This window comes from Caretta caretta, chromosome 11, assembly GCF_965140235.1.
Source record: "Caretta caretta isolate rCarCar2 chromosome 11, rCarCar1.hap1, whole genome shotgun sequence".
Lineage (NCBI taxonomy): Eukaryota > Metazoa > Chordata > Testudines > Cheloniidae > Caretta > Caretta caretta.
Window position 1 is genome coordinate 1,904,016 of NC_134216.1, and position 24,294 is coordinate 1,928,309.

Here is a 24,294-nt window from a genome sequence, read left to right on the forward strand (position 1 = left end):
ACCCCATTACTGCATAGTCCTTCTCGCTGGTCACACTCTCCCAGGGGTTAACCGCCCCCTGAAACCGCTCCTCTCTGAGCCTTCAGCACGCCTGGTCCTCATCAATCCCCCTTCTTTTTACTGCTCCCCAGTCACTTACTGCAGGAAGCGCCGTCCACAGGGTGCAGTACATCCCACCGCTGCCACCAGTTGTCACGGAGTCCCTGGGTGATGCTCTGGAACTGCTCCCCATGAAGCCAGTCAGGACTCTGGGGAAGTCTCCTCTCTGGGAGCAGCCTGTCTTCAGGACACACAGCTCACCTGGCTTTCACCTTCCTGGGTCTGACCTCGGAGCCTTCAGCATCCTCTGCCCCTCCGTGTGCTTCCCACAGCGAGTCTGCTCAGGCGGGGCTCCTGGGGAAGCCAGAGGGTCCTGCACCCCAACTTCGCAGTCAGACGGGACTCTCAGCCAGCCAGTAAAACAGACGTTTATTAAACAACAGGAACTAACACAGAGCTTGGTCTAACACAGAGCTTGTAGGTGCAGAGAACCAGACCCCTCAGCTGGGTCCATTTTGGGGGGCAGTGAGCCAGACAACCCCATCTGCACTTCACTCCGTGTCCCAGCCAGCCCCAAACTGAAACTCCCTCCAGCCCCTCCTCCCCTGGGCTTTGTTCCTTTCCCCGGGCCAGGAGGTCACCTGATTACTTTGTTCTCCAACCCTTTAGCTCTCACCTTGCAGGGGGGAAGGGCCCAGGCCAGCAGCTGCCGGGAAACAGGGTGTCGGCCATTCCCTGTGTCCAGACCTCTGCACACACCTGCCCTCTAGGGCTCTGCAAGGATCATACACCCTTATCCCACCACCTAGATACTTAAGAACTGCCAAGGGGAAACTGAGGCACCCCCACACTATTTAGAGGAAACATTAAGAACAGTCCCACTTTGATACAGAAGGGATGAGTGTGATGATGAGGGGAGATAGAAATGGGGAGGGGACAAGTGTGACATGGTGGGATGTTGAATATGAGAAGGCAAGTGTGACAGGGTACAGTGAGTGTGACAGGCAGTAGCTGAGTGTGACAGGTGGGGTGAGTGTGACAGGGAGGACGTGGGTGTGATGGTGGGGTGAGTGTGACAGGAAGGTTGTGGGTGTGACAAGTGGGGGGAGTGTTACAGGGCAGGAGTGAGTGTGACAAGGTAGGGGAGAGGGTGAGGTGAGTGTAATGGGGTGGGAGTGTGACAGGGAAGGGATCAGTGTCACCGGGCAGGAGGGGGGATTGTGACAGGGAAGATATGGGTGTGACAGGTGGGGGTGAGTGTGACAGGTGGGGATGAGTGTACCAGGGCAGAGGTGAGAGTGACAGGGCAGAGGTGAGCGTGACAGGTGGGGTGAGTGCGACAGGGTGGGGGTGAGTGTGCCAGGTCAGGTGAATGTGACAAGGCTGTGGTGAATGTGACAGGGTGGAGGTGAGTGTGACAGGTCGGGTGAGTGTGATAGGCAGGGTGAGGGTAAGTGTACCAGGGTGGAGGTGAGTGTGCCAGGTCAGGTGAGTGTGACAGGTGGGGGTGAGTGTGAGAGGGCAGAGGTGAGAGTGACAGGTTGGGTGAGTGTGCCAGGTCAGGTGAGTGTGACAGGAGGGGATGAGTGTGACAAGGCTGTGGTCAGTGTGACAGGGCAGAGGTGAGTGTGACAGGTCGGAGTGAGTGTGACAGGTGGGGTGAGTGTGACAGGTGGGGTGAGTGTGACAGGGTGGGGGTAAGTGTACCAGGGTGGAGGTGAGTGTGCCAGGCAGAGGTGAGTGTGACAAGGCTGTGGTGAATGTGACAGGGAGGAAGTGCTTGTGACAGGGTGGAGGTGAGTGTGAGAGGGTGGAGGTGAGTGTGACAGAGTTGTGATGACTGTGACAGGGCAGAGGTGAGTGTGATGGGGTGAGTGTGACAGGGTGGGGTGAGTGTGACAGGGCTGTGATGAGTGTGACAGGGCAGAGTGAGTGTGATGGGCTGAGATGAGTGTGAGAGGGCAGAGTGAGTGTGACAGGTGGGGTGAGTGTGACAGGGCAGAGTGAGTGTGAGAGGGTGGAGGTGAGTGTGACAGGCGGGGTAAGTGTGACAGGGTGGAGTTGAATGTGACAGGCGGGGTGAGTGTGACAGGGCGGAGGTGAGTGTGACAGGGCAGAGGTGAGTGTGAGTGTGACAGGCGGGGTGAGTGTGAGAGGGCAGAGTGAGTGTGACAGGCGGGGTGAGTGTGAGAGGGTGGGGTGAGTGTGACAGGCGGGGTGAGTGTGACATGCGGGGTGAGTGTGAGAGGGCGCAGGTGAGTGTGAGAGGGCGGAGGTGAGTGTGACAGGGTGGGGTGAGTGTGACAGGCAGAGGTGAGTGTGACAGGGTGGAGGTGAGTGTGAGAGGGCAGGGTGAGTGTGAGAGGGCAGGGTGAGTGTGACATGTGGGGTGAGTGTGACAGGCGGAGTGAGTGTGACATGGTGGAGGTGAGTGTGAGAGGGCAGAGTGAGTGTGACAGGCGGAGGTGAGTGTGACAGGGTGGGTTGAGTGTGAGAGGGTGGAGTGAGTGTGACAGGCGGAGGTGAGTGTGAGAGGGCGGGGTGAGTGTGACAGGGCGGGGTGAGTGTGAGAGGGCAGAGTGAGTGTGAGAGGCCGGGTGAGTGTGACAGGGCGAAGTGAGTGTGAGAGGGCAGAGTGAGTGTGACAGGCGGGGTGAGTGTGACAGGCGGGGTGAGTGTGAGAGGGCGGGGTGAGTGTGACAGGCGGAGGTGAGTGTGAGAGGGCGGGGTGAGTGTGACAGGGCGGGGGCAGCCCCCGGCCGGGGGGCGCCGGGGTGTGTGCGGGGCGCGGGGGCGGTCGGGCCGTGGGGGGGGGGGGCGGGAGCGGGGGGAGGCGGGGGGGCCCGGGCCCCGCGCGCCCCCCCCCAGCCCCCCGGCTCGCAGCTGGCCCGCGGGGGCGGTCGGGCCGTGGGGGGGGGGCGGGAGCGGGGGGAGGCGGGGGGGCCCGGGCCCCGCGCGCCCCCCCCCACCCCCCCGGCTCGCAGCTGGCCCGCGGGCGGCTGTTTGCCCAGAGTTAAGGAGGCGGAAGACGCAGGCGGCGCCCGCGCCCGGCTCCATGGAAACGCGCCGCCCGCCCGGCGCGGGGGCCCGGGGGCGCGGCCGATGCGGGCCCGATAGGGGGGGCGGGGGCCGGAGCGGGATCGCGGCTGTAATTACAGCGCGCGCTGCAGCGGAAATTGCTGCGGCCGGGCCCCGCGCCCCTCGCAAGTTGCCTGGAAACTGCCCCCCCCCGCGCCCCGGGTCCCGCTGCCAGCTTCCCCCCGCCGGCGGCGCCCGGAGCGAGCGCGACAATCGCGGCGATCAGCGGGGCCGGAATAATAAACCATGCAGCCCGCGGGCCGCCCCCAGAGCTGCCATGAGCCGCGGCGCCGCCGCTCCGCCGCTGCTGCTCAACATGTACCTGCCAGGTACCGGCCCGCCGCCCGCCCCTGCGGGGAGCCGGCCCGAGGGCACGGCGAGGGGCGCCCAGGGCTCCCCGCCCGCTCCTTGCCTCGCCCCCGGCTCCCCGCGCCGGCAGCCCGGCTCCTTGGCGCTTCCTCGCCTGCCGCCCCCTGCGTTCTCCCTTCCTCTCCCGTCCCCGCCGCTCCGGCCCGGGCGGCGGGCTTTTTGTCCCTATTTAAAGCGCCCCGGGCTCGCTCGGAAATCGGATTTCCTTTTTCCTGGACGCGTTTCCTGGCTTCATAGCCCCGGCGGGGGGGATGCGGCCAGCGGCGCGCAGGGGGCTGGGGACCGGGCAGCGCTTTAAAAGCCGCCCAGCGGGCGCTGGGGAGAGGCAAAGAGACTCCGGAGCGGGTTGGGACTTGGCCCCGTGCGAACGCGTCTCTGTCTCCGCTCCAGATCCAGTCGGGGAGACTCTGTTCAAGGAGGGGAAGAGCCCGGCGTGGGGCTCGCTCAGCCCTGGCGTGCAGAAAGGTAAGGGCGGCGCCTGTCCTTCCCGCCGGGCCGCTCCGCGCGGACCGCTCCGGGAGTCAACCGCGAGCTTTTACACGGCGCCTCGCAGCGCAGCCTCCGCCTGCCGGGCCGCTGGGACGCGGCGCGTGGTTCGACTCCGGCGGAGGCTTAGGAACCTTGCCGGGGCCAGAACAGGGGTATTCGCCCCCCGCCCCGGCACTGAGGCCGGGCTGGAAATACGAGGGAGACACAAGAGCGACCCAGCCCTTCGGGGGAAGGGGGGCAGCAGGCAGGGGGATCCCCTCTCCCGCGCGCGGTGAAATTGCCCGGCTGGGATGGACGCTTTTCAACCCCCGGAATTTAGCTCCGCGGCATCCGAGCGCCGCGTTCGGGGACGGGACCCAGCGATCCGGGCTCCCCATCAGCTGGGAGACCCGGGCTTTGTTTTCGGGGGCGCGGGGCGGTGGTAATTCGTCTTTCCCCCCGAAACCAACGTTTTCCTTCCGACCCAGCGCCCAGCTTCTGCCAAACCCCGACGGATTATTGGAAACAACGAAGGGAAACTTCCCCCCCTCCCTGCACCCCCAAATCCCACCGCCTCAGCTGTGGGGAGGGTAGCCCAAGGGGCTGGCCCCACTGGAATCCGAATTGGCCGCGAACTCTCTGCGCTTAACGTGGAGTCTGACCCTGGCGCGGAAACCTGCCCTCGGGGTTTCCAGAGGAGAATTTTGATTTGATCATTTGCAAAGTCGATGCGGGATAAACTTTCGATGGGGGGATTTGGGGAGAGGCTGGAGGCCACATGCGCAGCAGCTTGTGCCAGGCGGGCCCGATTGACCCGTTAGCTCGAGTCCCAGTGATCGCCGCGCTGCGGTTTGTTAATAAACACAATCGCAGGAATCCGGCAGAACGAGCCGCCCAATGTAACAAACACCGCGAAATGTTCGGCTCAAGAGGTAGATTTAAAACAAAACCGAGCCCTAAGAAAACCCCCCAAACCCGCCCACCTATAAATCTGCCCCTCGGACAGACTCTCGTCTGTCTCGCTCCCTTTAAAACACTTGTCCCTTGTAAACGGGAGCCCTGGCCATCCATCTGCTCCGGATCCGGCCATTCACGCCCAGCTCTCGACTGTTTCCAGCCTGTGCATTCACCGGGGGTTAAATTCTGGTTTGTGGGTCCTTGGATCCGAACGTCAAGCGGAACTCGAGGGGAAAAGGGGGTGTCAAATAAGAAGACGCAGAGTTCAAGAAACGAAATGATCAAATAGCAAACCTGTCCCGGTCTCTATCCCCGACACCGCGTTACCCGGCACGGATCCATTCCTGTGTGCGGGGGACGGGACAGTCTCTGCGCCTCTGAAATGGTCTCAAAACGGTTTAACCTCGTTTCCTTGGACCTATTGGCTATTTTTAATACACCGCAGCCAGCAAAGATCAATATAAACGGGGTGTGGACGGAACAACCCAAACCCGACAACCCCGGAGTAACAACCCCCGGGATGAGCCCGGCTATTCTGTCCCGATTAATACCCGGTTGTCTGGGTTTGTTTCCTTCAGCCCCAGTGTCCGAACAGCGATTCGTGGCACGCAATGAAATCGGGCGCTATTGAAGCGTAGGGACCGATCAGGGTGCGGCAGTGCGGGGTTTGAGAACAGAGGCCGTAGCGCCCGGAGAGACCGTGCTGGGGCGGGGGGGTCGGGGCGGCAGCAGGCTGGATGCCAGGGGCAGCCGGCTCTCGAGTTGGGCGGGGGATTTGCCCAGGACTCTGGGGGCTGGCACCTAACCTGGGTGTGTCGGGCACAGAGGAGACACTCTCCGCTACTGTGCCCAGCAAACGCCCCATGAAAACACCGGCCTGACCCTCACCAGCGCTTTCTGCCGGCCAGGTTCCCTGTTACCCCCGTTCCCTCCCCCCGTCTACGGGCCCAGCCAGGCACCCGCCGAGAATTATGAACCCAGCTGTTCCTGTGAGGAACCCACTGGCCAGGCAGCTCCCAGCCGCCAGTCCCCGGGGCAGGTTTGAAAGGTCTCCCGGCCCCTGCACAATGATCTGGGGGAAGAGCTCAGGGACGCCCTTTCCAGGGAGCTGCAGTGGCCAGGGTGGGGCTGTCTGCATCTCGCACACCCCCCGTGCCTCGCTTTCCCCGTGACTGAGCGGGGCTGGTGTGAACGGGAGCTGCCTTGGGCGAGCGCCTTTCAGGAGGAGCGCTCGTCTGACTGCACAGCGGGGGCTGCCGCGCCCGTCTGAACGCAGCCCGGAGCCGCAGCCTCCCCCGCCCGCGGCTTTGGGGTGCGGTTCCCCGAGAACGCAGTACCCCTGCCCCTTGCATTCCCTCAGCCCGGATCTGCAGCACCAGGCGGGCAGAGCCAGAGCCTCGTTCATGCAAACCGAGCTCCGGGAAGAGCGGGAGAGGACCGAGGGCAAGCGGCGGAAGAGCCGGGTTATGGAAGGGTTGGGGTGGGGGGGGCCGGCGGCTGCTGGCAGGAGCTGCAGGCTGGGAGACGACGTGCCAGGAGCGCAGGGGCTGGAGGCGGAGGGGACCTTTCAGCCTGGCCGGCTCTGTGGGGCGGCTCAGCCCCTCATACCCGGGAGGAAGGGGTGCTCCCAGGGGTGCGCGGGCAGCCGGATTGAACCGATCTGCTAGGGAGCGAGAGGGGACGCACTGGAACTGGCTTCCGTGAGGACAGGACCAGGGGGACGTGACAGACACATACAGACTCAGGACTGGGCTAGACCGGGAAGTTCTTTTCAGCCTGTCTCATGACACCAGGACAACGGGCCATTCACTGAAAGGGGGAAAATTCAAAGCAGAGCCCAGGAAAGCTGTTCACACAACCCGCACTTAGCCCGTGGAACTCCCTGCCACAGGATATCCGTGCAGCGGAAGGCTTAGCAGGATTGTTTGTAAGGGTGATTCATAGGAGAGCAGGACTCTCCAGGGCGGTTACAGTAAATATTACAAAAAATAACCGGGGTATCCTGTGGGTGACAGGACACTGGGCTGGCGGACCCCAGGTCTGATCCACTCTGGCCATGCCTGTGCCGTGACACCCCCTCTTCCCAACGTTACGGTTTAAGAGGAGCCAGCCCTCTAGCTGACCCTGTCATTCTAGTACCAGGTGTGCCATTCCCAGCGGAGTGCGTGGCTGCATGCCCAGAACCATCGCACCCTGGAGCCGCCTCTCTCTAGACCTGGGGCACAGCCGGGGTTACATTCCCAGGCAGCGCCCCCCGTGCTAACCCCAGACAGGCAGACACCAGGGAGCACGGACGAGGCTCCTGGGCCTTTCGACAATCTGAACGCTCAGAGCAAGTCCCACCCATGCTCTGAAAACACGGGCTGGCATGGTTTGCTCTGCCCCAGGCCCCAACTGCTGCCAACACGGCTGGCAGGTTGCACCATATCCTGCTCTGGGTAGTGCCTTGCCAGGGAGCTATTGACAAACTCAGAGCAGCATCACAGGACCTGGCTTGGGCTTGACTAAGGGGTCGCTGTCTGCAAGTAGTTGAGGGGTGCAAACCCTGAGGATGGGGGGGGGGTTATTTAGGACACTGGGGGTTGAACTGGGAGTTATGGGATGAAATTGAGAAAGGGAAAACATCATCCGCACTCTTATTAGTGGTACCCTGACTCTTAGGAAACCAGTGGGGGAAAGCAGAGGACAATCCCAACCAGTCACAGAAATTCCTGCTGCTTCAAAAGGGCTGATTCTCAAAGCTGAGGAAAAAATTAGTGAAATTGACCAGTAGGAAAATTTTAGAGAGAAGAACATCTGTGAAAATTGGTAGCTCTTTAAGAAGAGTTTACACGGTGGCCAAAAAGCCATGGTTCCACAATTGCGAAAGGACAACTTTGACTTAAAGCCCATCCTGGTTCAGTGGTGAGGTGAAGGTAGCAGTTGGAAATAAAAAAAAGCCATACCTAACAAATGGGGAAAAGAGGAAATAGGTTGCAATCGATATAAATTAGAAGTAGTGAAGTGTAGAAAATTGATAAAGGAAGCTGAAGATATCAGGGAAAAAATCCATGGCTGGCAGGAAATTAAGAAGGAGTTTTTAAAGTATATTATGAACAAAAGAAATACTAGTAATGGTACAGGCTCGTTGCTAGATAGAGATGGTGAAATTGTTAATGATGCAGAAAAGGTAGAAGTGTTCAATAAATATTTATGTTCTATATTTGGAAAGAAGCAGGCTGATGTACTTGTATCACATGAGGAAGATTAAGTACTTTCCAGTCCATTAGTAACTCAGGAGGATGTTAAACAACATCTACTAGGGCTAAATAGTTTTAAATCAGAAGGACCAGATAACTTGCAGGTAGCAAGAGTCTTAAAAGAATTGGCTAAGAAGATTTATGGCCCACTCATCTTAATTTTTAATAAATTTTGGAATATAAGGGAAATACCAGAAGACAGAAAGTTGTGCCAATATTTGAAAAGGGCAAGTGGGATGACCCAGGTAACCATAGGTTAGTTAGTCTGACATCAGTACCGGGCAGAATAATGGAAAAACTCCCACAGGGTTCAGCTGATAAAGGAATAAAGGACAGGAATATAATGAATGAGGCCAACAAAGGTCTTGTCAAACAAACCTGATTTCAGACTTTGCTGAGATAGCAAGTTTGCCTCACAGAGGTAACTGCATACCTGGACCACACGCGGACTTTGGTAAGGCGCTTGCCCTATGTGATATCGCGGGAACACATGTTACATGCACCAGGAACTGGCTGATGTCCATGGGGAACCACCAGGGGATGTGGGGTCTCTAGAGAGATCAGCACCAGGCCTGACGCTGTTCAGCGTCTGCTTTGGAACACGCACTATGGAGGTCCCGAGGTGAAATTCACTGGCCTGCGCCACACAGGTGGTCAGACGAGAAGATCTAATAGCGGGTCCCTTCTGGCCTTAAACGCAGTCAGAGATCAGGGGCTCATGTGCTAGGCGCTGCACGGACAAGGAAGAGAGAGGGCAGGCAGCTCACAATCTGGCCAATTTTTGCCTCTCCAGACGCCTGAGGTTCCCTTAACAGGATTTAAATTCGTACCACAAATAACCCTTGCACACAGCTGTAGCACTGAGCATAACCCACAGCAGGTGAACCCGGCGTATTTAACCCTGCTGCCTTTTATTGTCCCTGGTGGGTACTCCACCCCCGCTCTGCCCTGAGACCCCGGTCCCACTCTGCCCCTTCTCCCAAGGCCCCACCTTCGTTCTGCCTCCACTCTGCCCCCTCCCCGAGGCCCCTCGCTGCTCTCTGCCCTCCCCCAAGCGCCTCCTGCCAGCCACCAAACAGCTGTGGCTGGTGGGTTCTGAGGACCCCCTGTTTTGTTCTGTGGGTGCTTGAGCCCGGAACACCCACAGAGTCGGTGCCTCTGCCCTCAACCCCCCCACCCCCTCCAACAGTGCCACCCCTATTCCAATGCTTGTGAACGAGACAGGCCAGCAGGACGAGGTAGCATTAGGATGCTTGGAGTTTGGCACCTAAGCAATCTCCGCTCACCACGCCCAGCTCTGGACAAGCCCCCCCGGCAAGCAGAGGGAGCTAGCTGGGAGCCGGGCCCTGGGAAGGTGTGAGGGCTCCCTCACTTGGGATTGTTTCACGTGGGCCTGGGCAAAGCTGTACAGTGCATCCCTCCCACCCTGGCCCCAGGAGCTGGCCTGGAGGGTCTGATAGGACGTTTTCCATCCCTAACAACCATGTGCTCCAGCCCATTCCCTGCCCCCTGCTGCAGCTGGCCCTTGGGTGTTGCTGGAGTGCCATCAGGCTGCAGCCCCCTCAGGGTGGGAGTCAGGCCCCGTGGGATCGTATTGCCCAGGGAGGTGCATTTTGGGGGGGTTGGGAGAGGGTTACCACTTCCTCTGACTGTGTCCCATGTTAGCCACCGAATGGGATGGGAGGCCGGGCCGGCCGCCTGCTCCAGCCTCCTGCCAACACCTGCTCCAGCAAGAACTCATGGACCAAGTTCCTCCCTGGTGTAATAGCCTTGGCTTCAGTGCAGATGTCCCCAGGGGTCAATATGACCCCATGAGTCCATGCAGCGTGGCCTGGGGCTTGCTGGTCTGCTGAGCTCTGTGCCCCGGAGGGACCCTCTGCATGGAGGCTGCCCCCTTCCTGTGAGGAGGGGGATGGGGACCAGTGACACAGAATCAGAGAAGGCACCCGGAGAGGTCATCTAGCGGCGCTGCGGCAGGACCAAGTAAACCTAGACCAGCCCTGACAGGTGGCACCTCCTCTGCACCCCAAATCCCACAGAGCCCCCTCTGCAGGGCCCAGGGATCTCTGCTGGTGGGACGGCTGCGTATTGTCCCACCAACTTCAGTAAACTGGGGGGGACCCCTCCATGCTGGGGTGTGCAGGGGTTCTGGGTGCAGCGGTGAGCAGGCTCCAATGAGGGGTCAGTGTGTGGGACTGGGGGGGATCTGTGGGGCTGGGAGGCTGAACTGCACTGGCCTTTCTGCCCCCCACCCCACTCCCACTCCGGCTCCTGGCTCCTGCCCGCCACGGGAAGGGGATTCCTTCCTCAGCAATTGCCTTGGCTCGTGGCTGCTGAAGGCACGTGCCTGTGCCCAGCTGTCTGCTTTGGGTCTGCGTGAGCCAGCGCTCTGCCGTGGGGCTGAAGCATGGTGGCTAGCGGGCGGGCAGGCTGGTGGCAGGATAGAGGACAGGGACCTGTCTCAGGGGGCTGGCGGGTTCTTTTCGGAGCTGGGTCACTCGCTCCTCAGCTGGCTCTGCTTGCTAGCCATGGAGGGTTGACTATCAGGGTGCCTGCCCAAGGAGCTGAGTGCAAAGCTCGCCAGGCAGCCGGGGGCCTCTTCCGTCGAACCCAGTGCGCCCGGCCTGCAGGTGTTGCCAGTAACGGGAGACTGACACAACCGGCTCCCGAGACGCGGAGCCATTGGCAGTTCCCTGAGGAGACGCTTTCAAACCCAGCTCCCACACCGAGACACGCGTATGCACTGGGCGGCCACCCAGCTGGGTGCCCTAGACATCATATGCACCCCCACACACACGCACAAACCCCTCGCACACATCCATCTCGCACACATCCGTCACACACACATCACTCGCACACACACACGTCACATGCACACACCCCTCGCACACATCCATCACACACACACAACTCATGCATGCAGACACACACACCCCTTTCACACATCCATCTTGCACACACCCATCACACATACATCATATGCACACACACACACCCCTCGCACACACCCATCACACACACACACATCACATGACACACACCCCTCGCACACACCCATCACACACACACACGTCACATGACACACACCCCTCGCACACATCCATCACACACACACAACTCATGCATGCAGACACACACATCCATCACACACACACGTCACATGCACACACTCCTCACACACATCCATCACACACACACACATCTCATACACACACATCCATCACACACATCACATGCACACACATCTCTCTCTCTCTCACACACACATCACATGCACACAACCATCACACACCAACACAAGTCACATGCACACAGACACATCCATCCTTCACACACACGCAGATCATCTCACACACACATCCATAACATACACAGACATACACATCACAGGCACACATACATACCATCACACACTCACATCCGTCTCTCTCACAAAACATCACGTGCATATGAACACATCCATCACACAGACACACACGTCCATCACATGCACACAGACACACACGTCCATCTCTCTGTCTCTCTCTCTCTCACACACGCACACACGCACATGCCCAGTCCTCAGACCCTTTATCACTTTTGCTCAGTCCCAGCTCAGAGAAGATCCCCGTTGAATTCCACTGGAGTTTAGCTTCTGTCTGTCTGTTGCCGCCTGGCAGTGCCTGACCCCTCCCGCGTGTTTTGGGTAGAAATAACAATCACCGTCTCTCTCTCGTCCTTCCCCGCCTGCAGAAGGAAAGACGTGATTAGCTTACAGGTAGTTTGGTTTCTGGGGACGTGGGGGGTGGCTGTGTGGCGGGGGGTATGCTAGTTGTCTCTGTGTGAAGAGCTGACTGAGGGGAAACTAAGTCACAGAGAGGAGATAAGCATTCACTTTGAAGCCTGGGGTCTCTTCTGTCTTGCGGCAGGGAGTTCCACCGTCTAGGCCAGAGTTTCCCAAGCAGTGGCTCGCTGAAGGCTCCAGATGGGTCGCAGGCCCAGTGCAGAGGGGAAGCCCTGGGGGGCGGGGGGATGTCGGAGAGTGAACCCCCCTGCACTCACCCCAAAGTGGCAGCTGCTGTCGTCCAGGGCTGGGCCCGGCTCCTCTCAGGTTTACACCAGGTTGCAAGGCCTGGAGCGGGGAGCTGGGCCTAGCCCCGGGACAGAGCCACCGCTGCGGGGTGAGCGAGGGGCACACTCGCTCTCCAGCCCCCCAGTGCCTGCCCTTGGCGCTGGGCCAGCATTCGGGGGGTGGTGCTGGGGCAGAGGGCGTCGCCTTGGCACGGCGAGGAGGAGGATGCTGGCCTCCCCGCAGCTAGAACCCTGAGTGGGGGCCACAAAAAGGCGAAATGTGGTTGGAGGGTCTCCCAAGTAAAATGTGTGGAAGCCCCCGGGTGAGACCCCACTCCCGGGAGGCTCTGTCTCCTGCGATCTCCAGCATCCCGGGTCACTGGCCTGGTGGGGACCTGCTGTGGTAGGAGCCGCAGTCTGTGCGGGAGGGGCGCACACAGAAACAGGGACACCCGGGTGCCCAGTGCTCGCACGCAGCACCTCGCGGGTATGTTACACGCACAGGGGCATGGTACACACACGGGCATGTTACAGGCACACGCACATAGGCACACACAGGTATGTTACACTCACACACGCACACGCACGCAGAGGGATGTTACAGGGGCCGTTTTGTTGATGTATGTGGCTCTGTTTCTCCTGCGGTGTTTGACCTCCTGCCCCCCCCCCGCACCTCTTGTTGCTGAGTTATTTGCAGGCTTTGGGGGCAGGGACTGGCTTGCACTAGGTGTTCGTCCAGCACTGACCGGGGGCGCAGCGTGGTCACCATAGAAATGTGAATAATATTTGTTGTCTGCAGTGTTGTCGCAGCCCCGTCGGCCCCAGGGTGTCGGAGAGACACAGCCGGGGAGGTGAGGTCTGCTATTGGACCCACTCCTGGTGGGGACAGAGACGAGCTTTCCAGCCGCACGCACAGGGCCCTCTCAGGGCTGGGAAAGGCTCTCCCAGCGTCCCAGCTAGACACAAAGGAAGAGTCTTATGTCGTAAGGGCCCATTCAAGGCGGAGGGGCTGGTTAACACTTCCGCAGTCATAGGACAAGCAGAGGGGGCTACGGGCTGTTGTAATAAGCCATAAATCCAGAGTCTCTGTCCAGACACGGGGTGATCGCACTGAAAAGTGTTCACCTGCGAGTGACAGGGTGTTTCTGTCTTTTTCATCTCTCCACTGCTACAATGATCAGCACCCGGCACAACACACCTTTCAAGATCCATGGGTCCCGCACACGCCCCCCACAGCATGTGGTGTGTCTCAGCCAGTGCCCCCCGAACTGTGATGTGGGTGAAACCAGACAGTCCCTGCGCTCTGGAATGAACTCATACAGGAAAATGATCAAAGACAAAACCACTCTGTCACCCGTGGGTGAACACAACCGTGATCACTCCATGTCTGAGCCCCGGTCTGTCCTGGTCCTCAAAGGGAACCTGTACAACACTTTGAAAAGACAGAGCAGGGGAGCTTCAGTTCGTAACTCTGCTCGGCCTGCTAGAGACCTTGGGTTTATGGCTCATTACAACAATCTGTCACCCAGTAGCCCCCCCCCCCGTCTTTTTGACTGCACAGATCTTAACCAGCCCCTCCCCATTGAATGGTTTCAGGGGGGCAGCCGTGTTAGTCTGTATCAGCAAAAACAACAGGGAGTCCTTGTGGCACCTTAGAGACTAACAAATTATTTGGGCATAAGCTTTCGTGGGCTAAAACCCACTTCCTCAGATGCATGGAGTGGAAAATACAGTAGGAAGGTATATGTACATAGTACATGAAAAGATGGGGGTTGCCTTACCAAGCCTAATGAGACAATTCAATGGGCCCTTACAACATGTGCTAAGTACGTGCACTGAGCACTCCATTCCACCTGCATTAAGGGCTCCCTGGGGCTCGAACACCTCACATCCCCACCACAAGCTGGTCCAACAAAAGAGATCACCTCCCCTGCCGTGTCTCTCAATAACAATATTGCTGGTTTCGCTCCACTTGGGGGCAGCCCCCTGCTGGGGATGGGCCGGACGTGTTTCTCTGGGACCTGTCCACGCAGGGCTGGCTGCTCCCCAGCCCAGGGCACTGGCCCCGCTCCCAGTTACGGGGTGCAGTGACTTGGGGCAGGCAAGGCGGGTCACCTCCCTCCCCAGGACTCCCCAGAGGGCAGCACCAGGGAGCAGCGGCTCTGGGGCTTTTCGGGCACACGGGCGATCACCGTCGAAGCCCGTGCCCGTAACTCCTGGGCTGGGCACGGCCGGGGCGTCCCCACCAACGCGCTGCTCTCGGGGCAGCTCTCCAGACGTTCGGGGGGCGGGGGGAGACGTGTCCAGCGCCAGCCCCCGCCCCCCGCTGCGCTGTGGAAATGGACGATCAGTGTGGTGCCGGGGGGCTCCCGCTCAGGGCCCCATGTGTCCATGGCGCATCTACAGCGCCTGACCTAGGGGCCCAACCCTGAGAGCCTGGCTCAGGGCAATTGCCAGGGACGGACGCGAGCCCCGGGGGCTGGGGAGGGGCCGGCTGAAGAGCCCACGTCCGTCTGCCCCGGGGAGATGCGACAGGTTGCGGCCTCGGCCCCCCCACGCCGGGGGCAGTCACGCTAACCGCCTGCCGCTTGGCCCGGCAGGCAGCGGGCAGATCCAGCTGTGGCAGTTTCTCCTGGAGCTGCTGTCGGACCGCGCCAACCTGAGCTGCATCGCCTGGGAGGGCGCCAACGGGGAGTTCAAGCTGATCGACCCGGACGAGGTGGCGAGACGCTGGGGCGAGCGCAAGAGCAAGCCCAATATGAACTACGACAAGCTGAGCCGGGCCCTGCGTTATTACTATGACAAGAGCATCATGACCAAGGTGCACGGCAAGCGCTACGCCTACAAGTTCGACTTCCGGGGCCTGGCCCAGGTCTGCCAGCCCCCCGCCCCCGACCACGCCCTCTACAAGCTCCAGGGCAACCTGGCGCCCCTGCCCTTCTCGGGCATCTCCAAACTCAACCTCATGGCCTCGGGGGTGACGCCCGCCAGCTTCTCCTACTGGCCGGGGTCCGCCCCCACCCTCTACCCCGGCCACGGCCTGCAGCCCCCCGCCCCCTTCAGCGCCATGGCTGCCTCCCACCTCAACACCATGAATAACCACTACCATTAGAGCCCGCCGGGGCGTGCCGGGGGGGGGGCGGTGTGCACGATGGGGGTGGGTTTGCCTTTGGGTCCCACTCCGAGGGACCCCCTCTTTGCTCCGTGGCCCTTTCGGGGGAGAGGGGGCTTTTCTGAGTAGGTGGCTGGACCCCGTAAGGGATGGGCCCTCCTGACCTCACCCTCATGCCCTCTGAGTCAGGAAAGCAATTAGGCCGAGCCAGGGCCCCGCTGGCAATGCCAGCCATGCCCGGAGGGTGAGGTTCTCACAGGGCAGCATCGGGGGGGGGGGGGAAGGGGCAGCTTGCGGACGGGGTCACTGGGCTGCGGGTCACCGGAGGCCCCAGGCCCAGCATCTCTCTAGCCCAGCCACTCTGTCTGCTGTGGGCTGCCTGGAGAGTCTTGCTCAAACGCCAACCCTCACCCCTCAGTGCATGAGCCAGGCCCTGGGCTCAGGAGGAAATCCCCCCTCTTGCCCACAGGGGAAGATTAGTGCCTGTCAGAGGAGTCTTGCCTGCCTCTGAAGCAGCTGGTTTGGGGCACCGTCAGAGGCGGGAGACCAGGCTAGATGGGCCCCTGGTCTCATTTAGGGCAGTGTGAAAATAGGGGGGAGATACTGAGGTAGATGGGCCCATTATTCTGATGCAGGGCAGTGGGGGAGGGGAGAGGGAGGGATACCAGGCTAGATGGGCCTAGGGTGACCAGACAGCAAATGTGAAAAATCGGGAAAGGGGGCGGGGGGTAATAGGAGCCTATATAAGAAAAAGAGCCCAAAATCGGGACTGTCCCAATAAAATTGGGACATCTGGTCACTCTAGATGGGTCCATTGCTCTGATCCAGGGCAGCAGGGCTGGGGTTGGGGGCAGGATACCAGGCTAGGTGGGTCTGTTTGTCTGAAAGTCCTTGGGTCGGGTCCAGTCCCTGGTTTTGCTGCAGCAAACTGGCAGCAGTTGAGCCCCCAGCGGGAGGCGACGGGCTCACACAGAGGCTGCTCGGGGCAGACAGGCATGGTGGGGTTGGAAGGGACCGGGAGGACGTGGGGAGTTGGGCCCTTCTGTCGCATAATGAGAAGAGAGCATCTGGAATGACCTGGGCTGTGCTGGAGGCTGGTGGTTTGGTTCTAGGGCTCAGTGGGCCCTGCTGGGATTTCAGTAGCCCCCTTGTCTCTGGCACTTGGCTGCATGTGGCATGGCTTCACTGCTCTCCCCCAGACACAGTCTCATCTAGTAAACGCTGCACCCCTCCTGCGGCTTTGGCTGGTGGTATGAATGGCTCGCTCTGAGCCCTGCTGGGCTGGGGGGCTCCCTGCTGCACGTGCGGGTGGGGGCGGGCTCCGATCAGTAGCAGGGTTGGGAAGCCCTGGGATTCAGGGTGGCAGCTCGGGCTTCCTCCCTGCAGTTATGAGAGCACTGGCCACGTGGCAGGATGCTAGCGCAGCGAGGAGGACGATGAAACAGCCGAAGGGCAGACCGGCCCCTCCACTGAATTACACGGGGCCCAGTAAACGTGTGTGGGGGCAGGATGTGGGGTGCATGAGTGGTGCTGGCACGTTCAATAAACTGGAGAGTTACTTTAACGCCGAGGCTCGGTCTGTGAATGCATCAGTGCAGCGGCTGGAGTGACTCCTGTTGTCCCGGTGGTGTTTGCTTTGGAGGCTGCCGGTGACGTCTGCAAGTGTGGGGAGAAGAAACGGACCCATGGAGGTGCCACTAGGAGCCAACACCACAATCCCACGGTACTGGACTCTGGAAAGGCGGGTCCAGCCCCACCCCCATGCCTGGCCCCCAGAGCTGGGTTCCTAGTTTAAAATGGGGAATGAAGTCAGGACAGAGTGGAAAGTTGGACACTCTGGAGCAGAGTCTACTCCTGGGGGAATTCTGCGCCAAAACATTAAAAATTCTGCGCACAAGATTTTTATAATTCTGCAAAATTCTGCATATTTTATTTGTCAAAATAACACTATATAATCACAACAGTTTCCATTATTTTGGTAATTTATTTCAAAACACCTGTCAGCAACAATGTCAGTAACAATACAGACACACACAAAAATTCCCCCGGGAGTAGAGTGTTAAAGAAACCCTTACGACAACCCAGTTCCTATTTCTCTGTCCCCTCCCTCCCAGGGCCCATCTGCGGGGACCTCCAGCCCAGACACCTGCACCCCATCCCCCCAGAGCCTAGCTACGGGGCCCCCCCAGTCCAGACACTCACACCCCCTGCCCCCCCAAAACTAAGGTATCCAGAGAGAGAAACAGCCTGATCCTGGGTCCCAGGCTTGCATGGAGTTTCCTGCACACCGCTTCCCTCCTTCAAGTCGGGCTGGCAATTGTAGCTGCTGGGAATCCTCCAGCTCCCCTCTTCCCCCCCCCCGACCACACCCCGCACAGTGTCTTTTACTTGCGAGCTGGGCTCTGCTAAGTCCAGCAGCCCCCTCATGGCAGCCAGCAGCTCTGCAGCCCATTTCTGGGGGGAGAGGGGGGAATTCTGTGCACATAATATTAATTTCTGCACAAATTCTGCCTTGTGCAGTGGTGCAGAATTCCCCTGGGGGGGGTTCAGAATCATGACCACTGTCATGCTGTGAAACCATAGTCATTAGGACCACCACAGAAATGGCAGGCATGCTATGAAAGCCCCCAGAAAGCCCATGCTAACTGCTCCCCAGAGGGTGTGGGCCCCGCAGCTGTGGGTCTGCACGCTCCGGCCATTCACAGAGCACTGTGTGGTGCTTGCAGCAACCCTGGGGGCTGTCTAACGCTTTGATCCTGTAGCACTTTCCAGCAGCTGGCTGCCTCTGGGCTGCTACTTGCCCATAGGCTCTTTACTGAGCCGCCTCCCCACCCCCAGCTACACCTGACCTTGAGTGTCATTTCTGGGGCTGTTTTGAGAGCGAGCGTGGGGACACGGCCTCGCTGGGGTCTGGCGTTCCCTGACCCCTCACGCTGTGGTTGTCTAGCCCCCTTGGAGTGCTGGGAAGCAAATTTAGACACCAGACGCAATGACTGTAGGGCTCAGATGGGGACTGCCGGGAACAGAAAGCCTGTCCCTCTGCCTCAAGACACCGGCCTCTAGCAGAGCCTGCAGCTGGCATTAGGAGAAGGGCATTAAGCCTCTGCACTCATCCCTTCACACACACAAAGCAAATGCACGACCCTGCTGCAGGTGACTACAATTGTGTAGGTCTGGGCGGGCACCACAGGCTTCAGACCCACGTGAGCAATCGCCCCTGGCGTCAGGGGGCACCGCGTGCACTCGCCTGAGGGCACAAGCAGGCCCTGTCCAAGGACACACAGACAGACCCCTTCCCGTAGACCAGCAGTAAGGGGGGACTTTGCTCCTGGCTGCAGTACAAGGGCCTGCCACAAGGTGTCCCCCTACCCCAAGCATCCCCAGCTGAGGCTCCGCCAGACCAGGAATGGGCCTCCTGCCAGCACCCAGGTTGATACCGGCGTGACACCACTTCTCCCACTCTGCTCGGCGCCGTCCTGCCAAAGCAGGGCCTGGCCTGCTAGGGCCTGGTCCCTGGGCTGAGATCCCTCTCCCTCGGGGGAACGGTTCCTGTCGGTGCTCCAGGCTATTGCTCAGCCCCTCCCCGGCTCTGCACGCAGCTCGCGGCTTTTGGGCTCTCGACCACGCGGACAGGCTCACTCGTATTGCAGAGGTGTGAACCACCACCTGGCCTGCAAGGCAGGGCGGCATCCAAGAATCATGGGCTAACAGAAGAGACGGTGCAGCCGCCCCTCCGCAGGGACATCCCACCCCTGAGCAGGCCCTCGGGCGGCTCACCTGCCCACAGGTAAATCATGGTAGCTGGATCGAGAGGGGAGGTGCACACGGTTCCCAGGTCAATCGTAGTGTTGCCCGTGCTAGCCGCAGGTGCCCCTGGCAGTCCCAGCTCAGGCCGTGGATTCTCAGTGGCTGGTTCCAGCCGCTAACTCCGAAAGAAAGCGCCCAGCGTGATGTGCTGGGGCCACTGCCGGGGTGTCACGGAGTGTGGAGGAGTCCAGGCCCTGCACCCCTCTTCCTGGGATTCACCGTGACTCTCAGCCAGCCAGTAAAACAGAAGGTTTATTGGACAACAGGAACACAGTCCAAAACAGAGCTTGTGGGTACAACCAGGACCCCTCAGTCACATCCTTCTGGGGGAGCAGGGAGCTTAGACCCCAGCCCTGGGGTTCCCTGCGTTCCTCCACCCAGCCCCAAACTGAAACCAAAACCCCCCAGCAGGCTCCCTCCTGCAGCCTCTGTTCACATTCCCGGGCAGAGGTGTTACCTCCCCCTCCCCCTCCTGGCTCAGGTGACAGGCTCTCAGGTCTCCCATCCCCAGTGAAACTCCCCTGCCACATTCCCAGGTCAACCCTCCCCCCTTCCTGCTGCATCACACGGGCCATGTTGGAGCTGTGGCCAACACTGTGAACTGGTCTCATGAAATGGCTCCATCACGAGAAGCGGATCCAGGTCCGCGTCAGGTCTCTGCCGGGCCAGTGACACCGGGGCGTGATCGGCGCTCAGCTGATCGGCCAGTCAGAGTGAAAGGTCCGGGGACAAGGAGTTTGCCCTGACTGGGAGAAGATGCTTCCACCTGCTGTCTGAAGGGGGCGAGGGCTGGGAACAATGGAAAAGTAACAAAAGGCAGAACAAAAGAAGCAGGTGACGCCAGCAGGAGTCTACAAAGGGACTTGGGGTGGGGACTGCGGGATAGATCCAGTCTGCAGCAGATTAAGATGGGGTGGGGGGGCTGCCACAGGGGCAGGGCAGGTGGGGGGCAGAGGACCCTGCCTGTTGGAACCCAGAAGGGCGACGTAGGGCGGGACATTGTGTTCAGGATGTTTGATTGCCTTGTCTGCGCTGTGCTCTTCACGTGACCCTGGACTTTAGAAAAGCAGACTGTGACTCCTGCAGGGAACTGAGGGGCAGGATCCCCTGGGAGGCTAATCTGAGGGGGAAAGGAGCCCAGGAGAGCTGGCTGTATGTCGCGGAGTGTGGGGGAGTCCAGGCCCTGCACCCCTCTTCCTGGGATCCACTGAGACTCTCAGCCAGCCAGTAAAACAGAAGGTTTATTGGACAACAGGAACACAGTCCACAACAGAGCTTGTGGGTACAACCAGGACCCCTCAATCACGTCCTTCTGGGGGAGCAGGGAGCTTAGACCCCAGCCCTGGGGTTCCCTGTGTTCCTCTCCCCAGCCTCCCAAACTGCCAACTAAACCCCCCCAGCAGGTTCCCTGCTGCAGCCTCTGTTCACATTCCTGGGCAGAGGTGTTACCTCCCCCTCCCCCTCCTGGCTCAGGTGACAGGCTCTCAGGTCTCCCATCCCCAGGGCACATTCCCAGGTCAACACTCCCCCCTCCCTGCTGAGTCACTTCGTCACATCTCTCCCCCCTTCGAGACTGAACTGAGCGGGGTCACTGTGACCAGTGACCTGGGGAAGTTCGGGGCCCCCTCTCCGGGACAGCGCATCCGCTATCAGGTTGGCACTTCCCTTCACGTGGACCACGTCCATGTCGTAATCCTGCAGGAGCAGGCTCCATCTCAGGAGCTTGGCGTTGGCTCCTTTCATCTGGTGCAGCCAGGTCAGGGGAGAGTGGTCGGTGTAGACGGTGAAGTGTCGCCCGAAGAGATAGGGCTCTAGTTTCTTGAGGGCCCACACCATGGCCAGGCACTCCTTCTCGATGGCCGCGTAGTGTTGCTCCCGGGGTAGCAACTTCTTGCTCAGGTACACGATGGGGTGTCTCTCCCCCTTTTCATCCTCCTGCATTAACACCGCCCCCAGTCCCGTGTCGGAGGCGTCGGTGAACACCACAAAGGCCTTGTCAAAGTCCGGGTTCGCCAGAACTGGGCCACTGACCAGAGCCTCCTTCAGCGCCCGGAAAGCCACCTGGCACTGCTCGGTCCAGACCACCTTGTCTGGCTTCCCCTTCTTGCATAGCTCAGTGATGGGGGTGGCTATGGCGCTAAAGTGGGGCACAAATCTTCGGTAGTATCCTGCCATCCCAATAAAGGCTTGGACCTGCTTTTTGGTGTGGGGAGCGGGCCAGTCTCTGATCACCTCCACCTTGGCTGGTTCCGGCTTTAGGCGGCCGCTCCCCACCCGATGGCCCAGGTAAGACACTTCCGCCATCCCCACCTTGCACTTCTCCGCTTTTACAGTCAGCCCAGCCCCCTGGAGTCGGTCCAGCACTTGTCTAACCTGGGACACGTGGTCCTCCCAGGTCTGGCTAAAGACACAGATGTCATCAATATACGCCACGGCAAAACTCTCCATCCCCCTCAGGAGCTGGTCCACCAGGCGCTGGAAGGTGGCCGGCGCTCCCTTGAGGCCGAAAGGCAGGGTCAGGAACTCATAGAGCCCCAGAGGGGTGATAAAGGCCGATTTCAGTCGGGCATCTGCATCCAGCGGCACTTGCCAGTAGCCCTTTGTAAGGTCCATGGTGGTAAGGTACCGAGCTCCTCCCAGTTTGTCTAGGAGCTCGTCCGGCCTGGGCATGGGGTAGGCATCAGATACAGTGATGGCATTGAGCTTCCGATAGTCCACGCAGAACCGGACCGACCCGTCCTTTTTGGGGACCAGCACCACCGGCGAGGCCCAAGGGCTGGCCGATGGCTGGATCACCCCCAAAGCCAGCATGTCCCGGACCTCTCTCTCCAGGTCCTGAGCAGTTTTCCCTGTGACTCGGAAGGGGGAGCATCTTATCGGCGGGTGCGACCCTGTCTGCACCCGGTGGACAGTCAGATTAGTGCGTCCAGGCTGGTTGGAAAACAGCTGTCGGTACGGATGCAGCACCCCCCTGACCTCAGCTTGCTGGGCAGGGGTTAGCTGATCCGAGAGGGGGATTGTTTCCAGGGGGGAACCAGCTCTGGTCCCAGGGAATAGATCTACTAAAGGGTCATCTCCCTGCTCTTCCCACTGTCCACACACGGCCAACACCACATTCCCCCTGGCATAATATGGCTTCATCATATTCACATGGTACACCCGGCGGTGGTGCGCCCGGTTCGACAGCTCCACCACATAGTTTACCTCATTGAGCTGCTTGACGACCTTGAAAGGGCCCTCCCAGGCGGCCTGTAGTTTGTTCTTTCTCACAGGGATGAGAACCATCACCGGATCCCCGGTGGCGTAGGCACGGGCCCTTGCCGTGCGGTCATACCAGACCTTCTGCTTCTTCTGGGCTCTGGCCAGATTCTCCCTGGCCAGGCCCATGAGTTCAGCCAGTCTCTCTCGGAAGATCAGGACATACTCCACCACTGACTCTCCATCGGGAGTGGCCTTCCCCTCCCACTCGTCTCTCATCAGGTCCAGGGGGCCCCTCACCCTCCTTCCATATAACAGTTCGAAAGGCGAAAATCCGGTAGACTCCTGGGGCACCTCCCTGTACGCGAACAGCAGGTGAGGTAAGTACTTGTCCCAATCCTGCGGGTGCTGGTTCATAAAGGTTTTCAGCATCATCTTTAGCGTCCCGTTAAACCTCTCCACCAGCCCGTTGGACTGGGGGTGATAAGCTGAGGCCCAGTCGTGCCGGACCCCACATTTCTCCCACAAGCACCGGAGCAGGGCCGACATGAAGTTGGAGCCTTGGTCTGTCAAGACTTCCTTGGGGAACCCCACTCGGCTGAAAATGGTCAGGAGCGCATCGGCCACGGTGTCTGCTTCAATGGAAGCTAAGGGCACTGCCTCGGGGTAGCGGGTGGCAAAATCTACCACCACCAGAATGTATTTCTTCCCCGACCGGGTCGTCTTGCTGAGAGGCCCCACGATGTCCATGGCCACCTTCTGGAAAGGCTCCTCTATGATGGGCAAAGGTCTCAAAGCCGCTTTCCCCTTGTCCCGGGCCTTCCCCACCCTCTGACAGGGGTCACAGGATCGGCAATACTGCCGGACCGTGGTAAAGACCCCGGGCCAGTAAAAGTTCTGTAGCAACCTCTGCCGGGTGCGCCGGATTCCCTGGTGCCCTGCGAGGGGGATGTCATGGGCCAGGTACAGGAGCCTGCGGCGATACTTCTGGGGGACCACCAGCTGCCTCCTGATCCCACAGGACTCTACTTCCCTTGTGGGAGCCCATTCTCGGTATAGGAACCCCTTCTCCCACAGGAACCTCTCCTGGCAGCCTCTCCTCATGGTCCGTACCACCCTGAGGTCGGCCAGGTCCCTGAGCTTCCGCAAGGAGGGATCTTTCCTCAACTCGGCCTGGAACTCAGCAGCTGGGGAAGGGATGGGGACCGGTTCCCCCTCAGTGGCCAGGTCTGAGGCCTCAGCCTCTCTGAGCCGTGCCCCTCGGCCCTCCCTTCCCACCAGGGTAGGGTCCTGCGCCTCCGGTGCGGTACCCTCCCCGAGGTCAGGGAGCAGTGGCCCTCGCCGGCTCTGGCTACGGGTCACAACCAGGGCGGTCTGGGGCTTGCTTGGCCAGTCCTCTAGGTCTCCCCCCATCAAAACTTCAGTGGGCAAATGGTGGTGTACCCCCACATCCTTGGGGCCCTCCTTGGCCCCCCATTTCAGGTGTACCCTTGCCACGGGCACCTTAAATGGGGTCCCACCCACCCCTGTCAGGGTCAGGTAGGTGTTGGGCACCACCCGATCTGGGGCCACCACCTCGGGCCGGGCCAGCGTCACCTCCGCACCCGTATCCCAGTATCCATTGACCTTCCTCCCATCCACCTCCAGGGGAACAAGGCACTCTCTCCGGAGGGACAGCCCCGCGCCCACCCTGTAAACTGAGCGCCCTGAGTCCAGAGCCTCCAGCCCTCTGGTGGAGCTGGCCTGGGGTACTCTTCCCTCCTGAGCAGGTGGTAAACTGGTAGGCCCCCTTTCCTGGGTCGTCTGCCCCTCGTCCAGCTGGGTCCCTACCCAATTAACCCTGGGTAGGTTGGGTCTGCTCAGTTTGTCCCTGAGCCCAGGGCACTGGGACCGTATGTGGCCTCTCTGGCCACAGTGATAGCAGCTCAGGTCACGTTGGTCCCCTCGAGCGGGTCGGAGGGGCCCGACGCCAGGCGT

General features: G+C 60.1%; 1 protein-coding gene across 1 annotated transcript; it reads left to right on the forward strand.

Annotated features, from left to right (window-relative positions):
• The first annotated feature begins 3,251 nt into the window (after positions 1-3,251).
• Positions 3,252-15,571, forward strand: FEV (FEV transcription factor, ETS family member). The gene is made up of 3 exons (XM_048868806.2): positions 3,252-3,446; positions 3,877-3,951; positions 14,801-15,571. Exons 1-3 carry the CDS (start codon positions 3,395-3,397, stop codon positions 15,310-15,312), a joined length of 639 nt encoding a protein of 212 aa, XP_048724763.1. The 5' UTR covers positions 3,252-3,394; the 3' UTR covers positions 15,313-15,571.
• Positions 15,572-24,294: the final 8,723 nt, after the last annotated feature.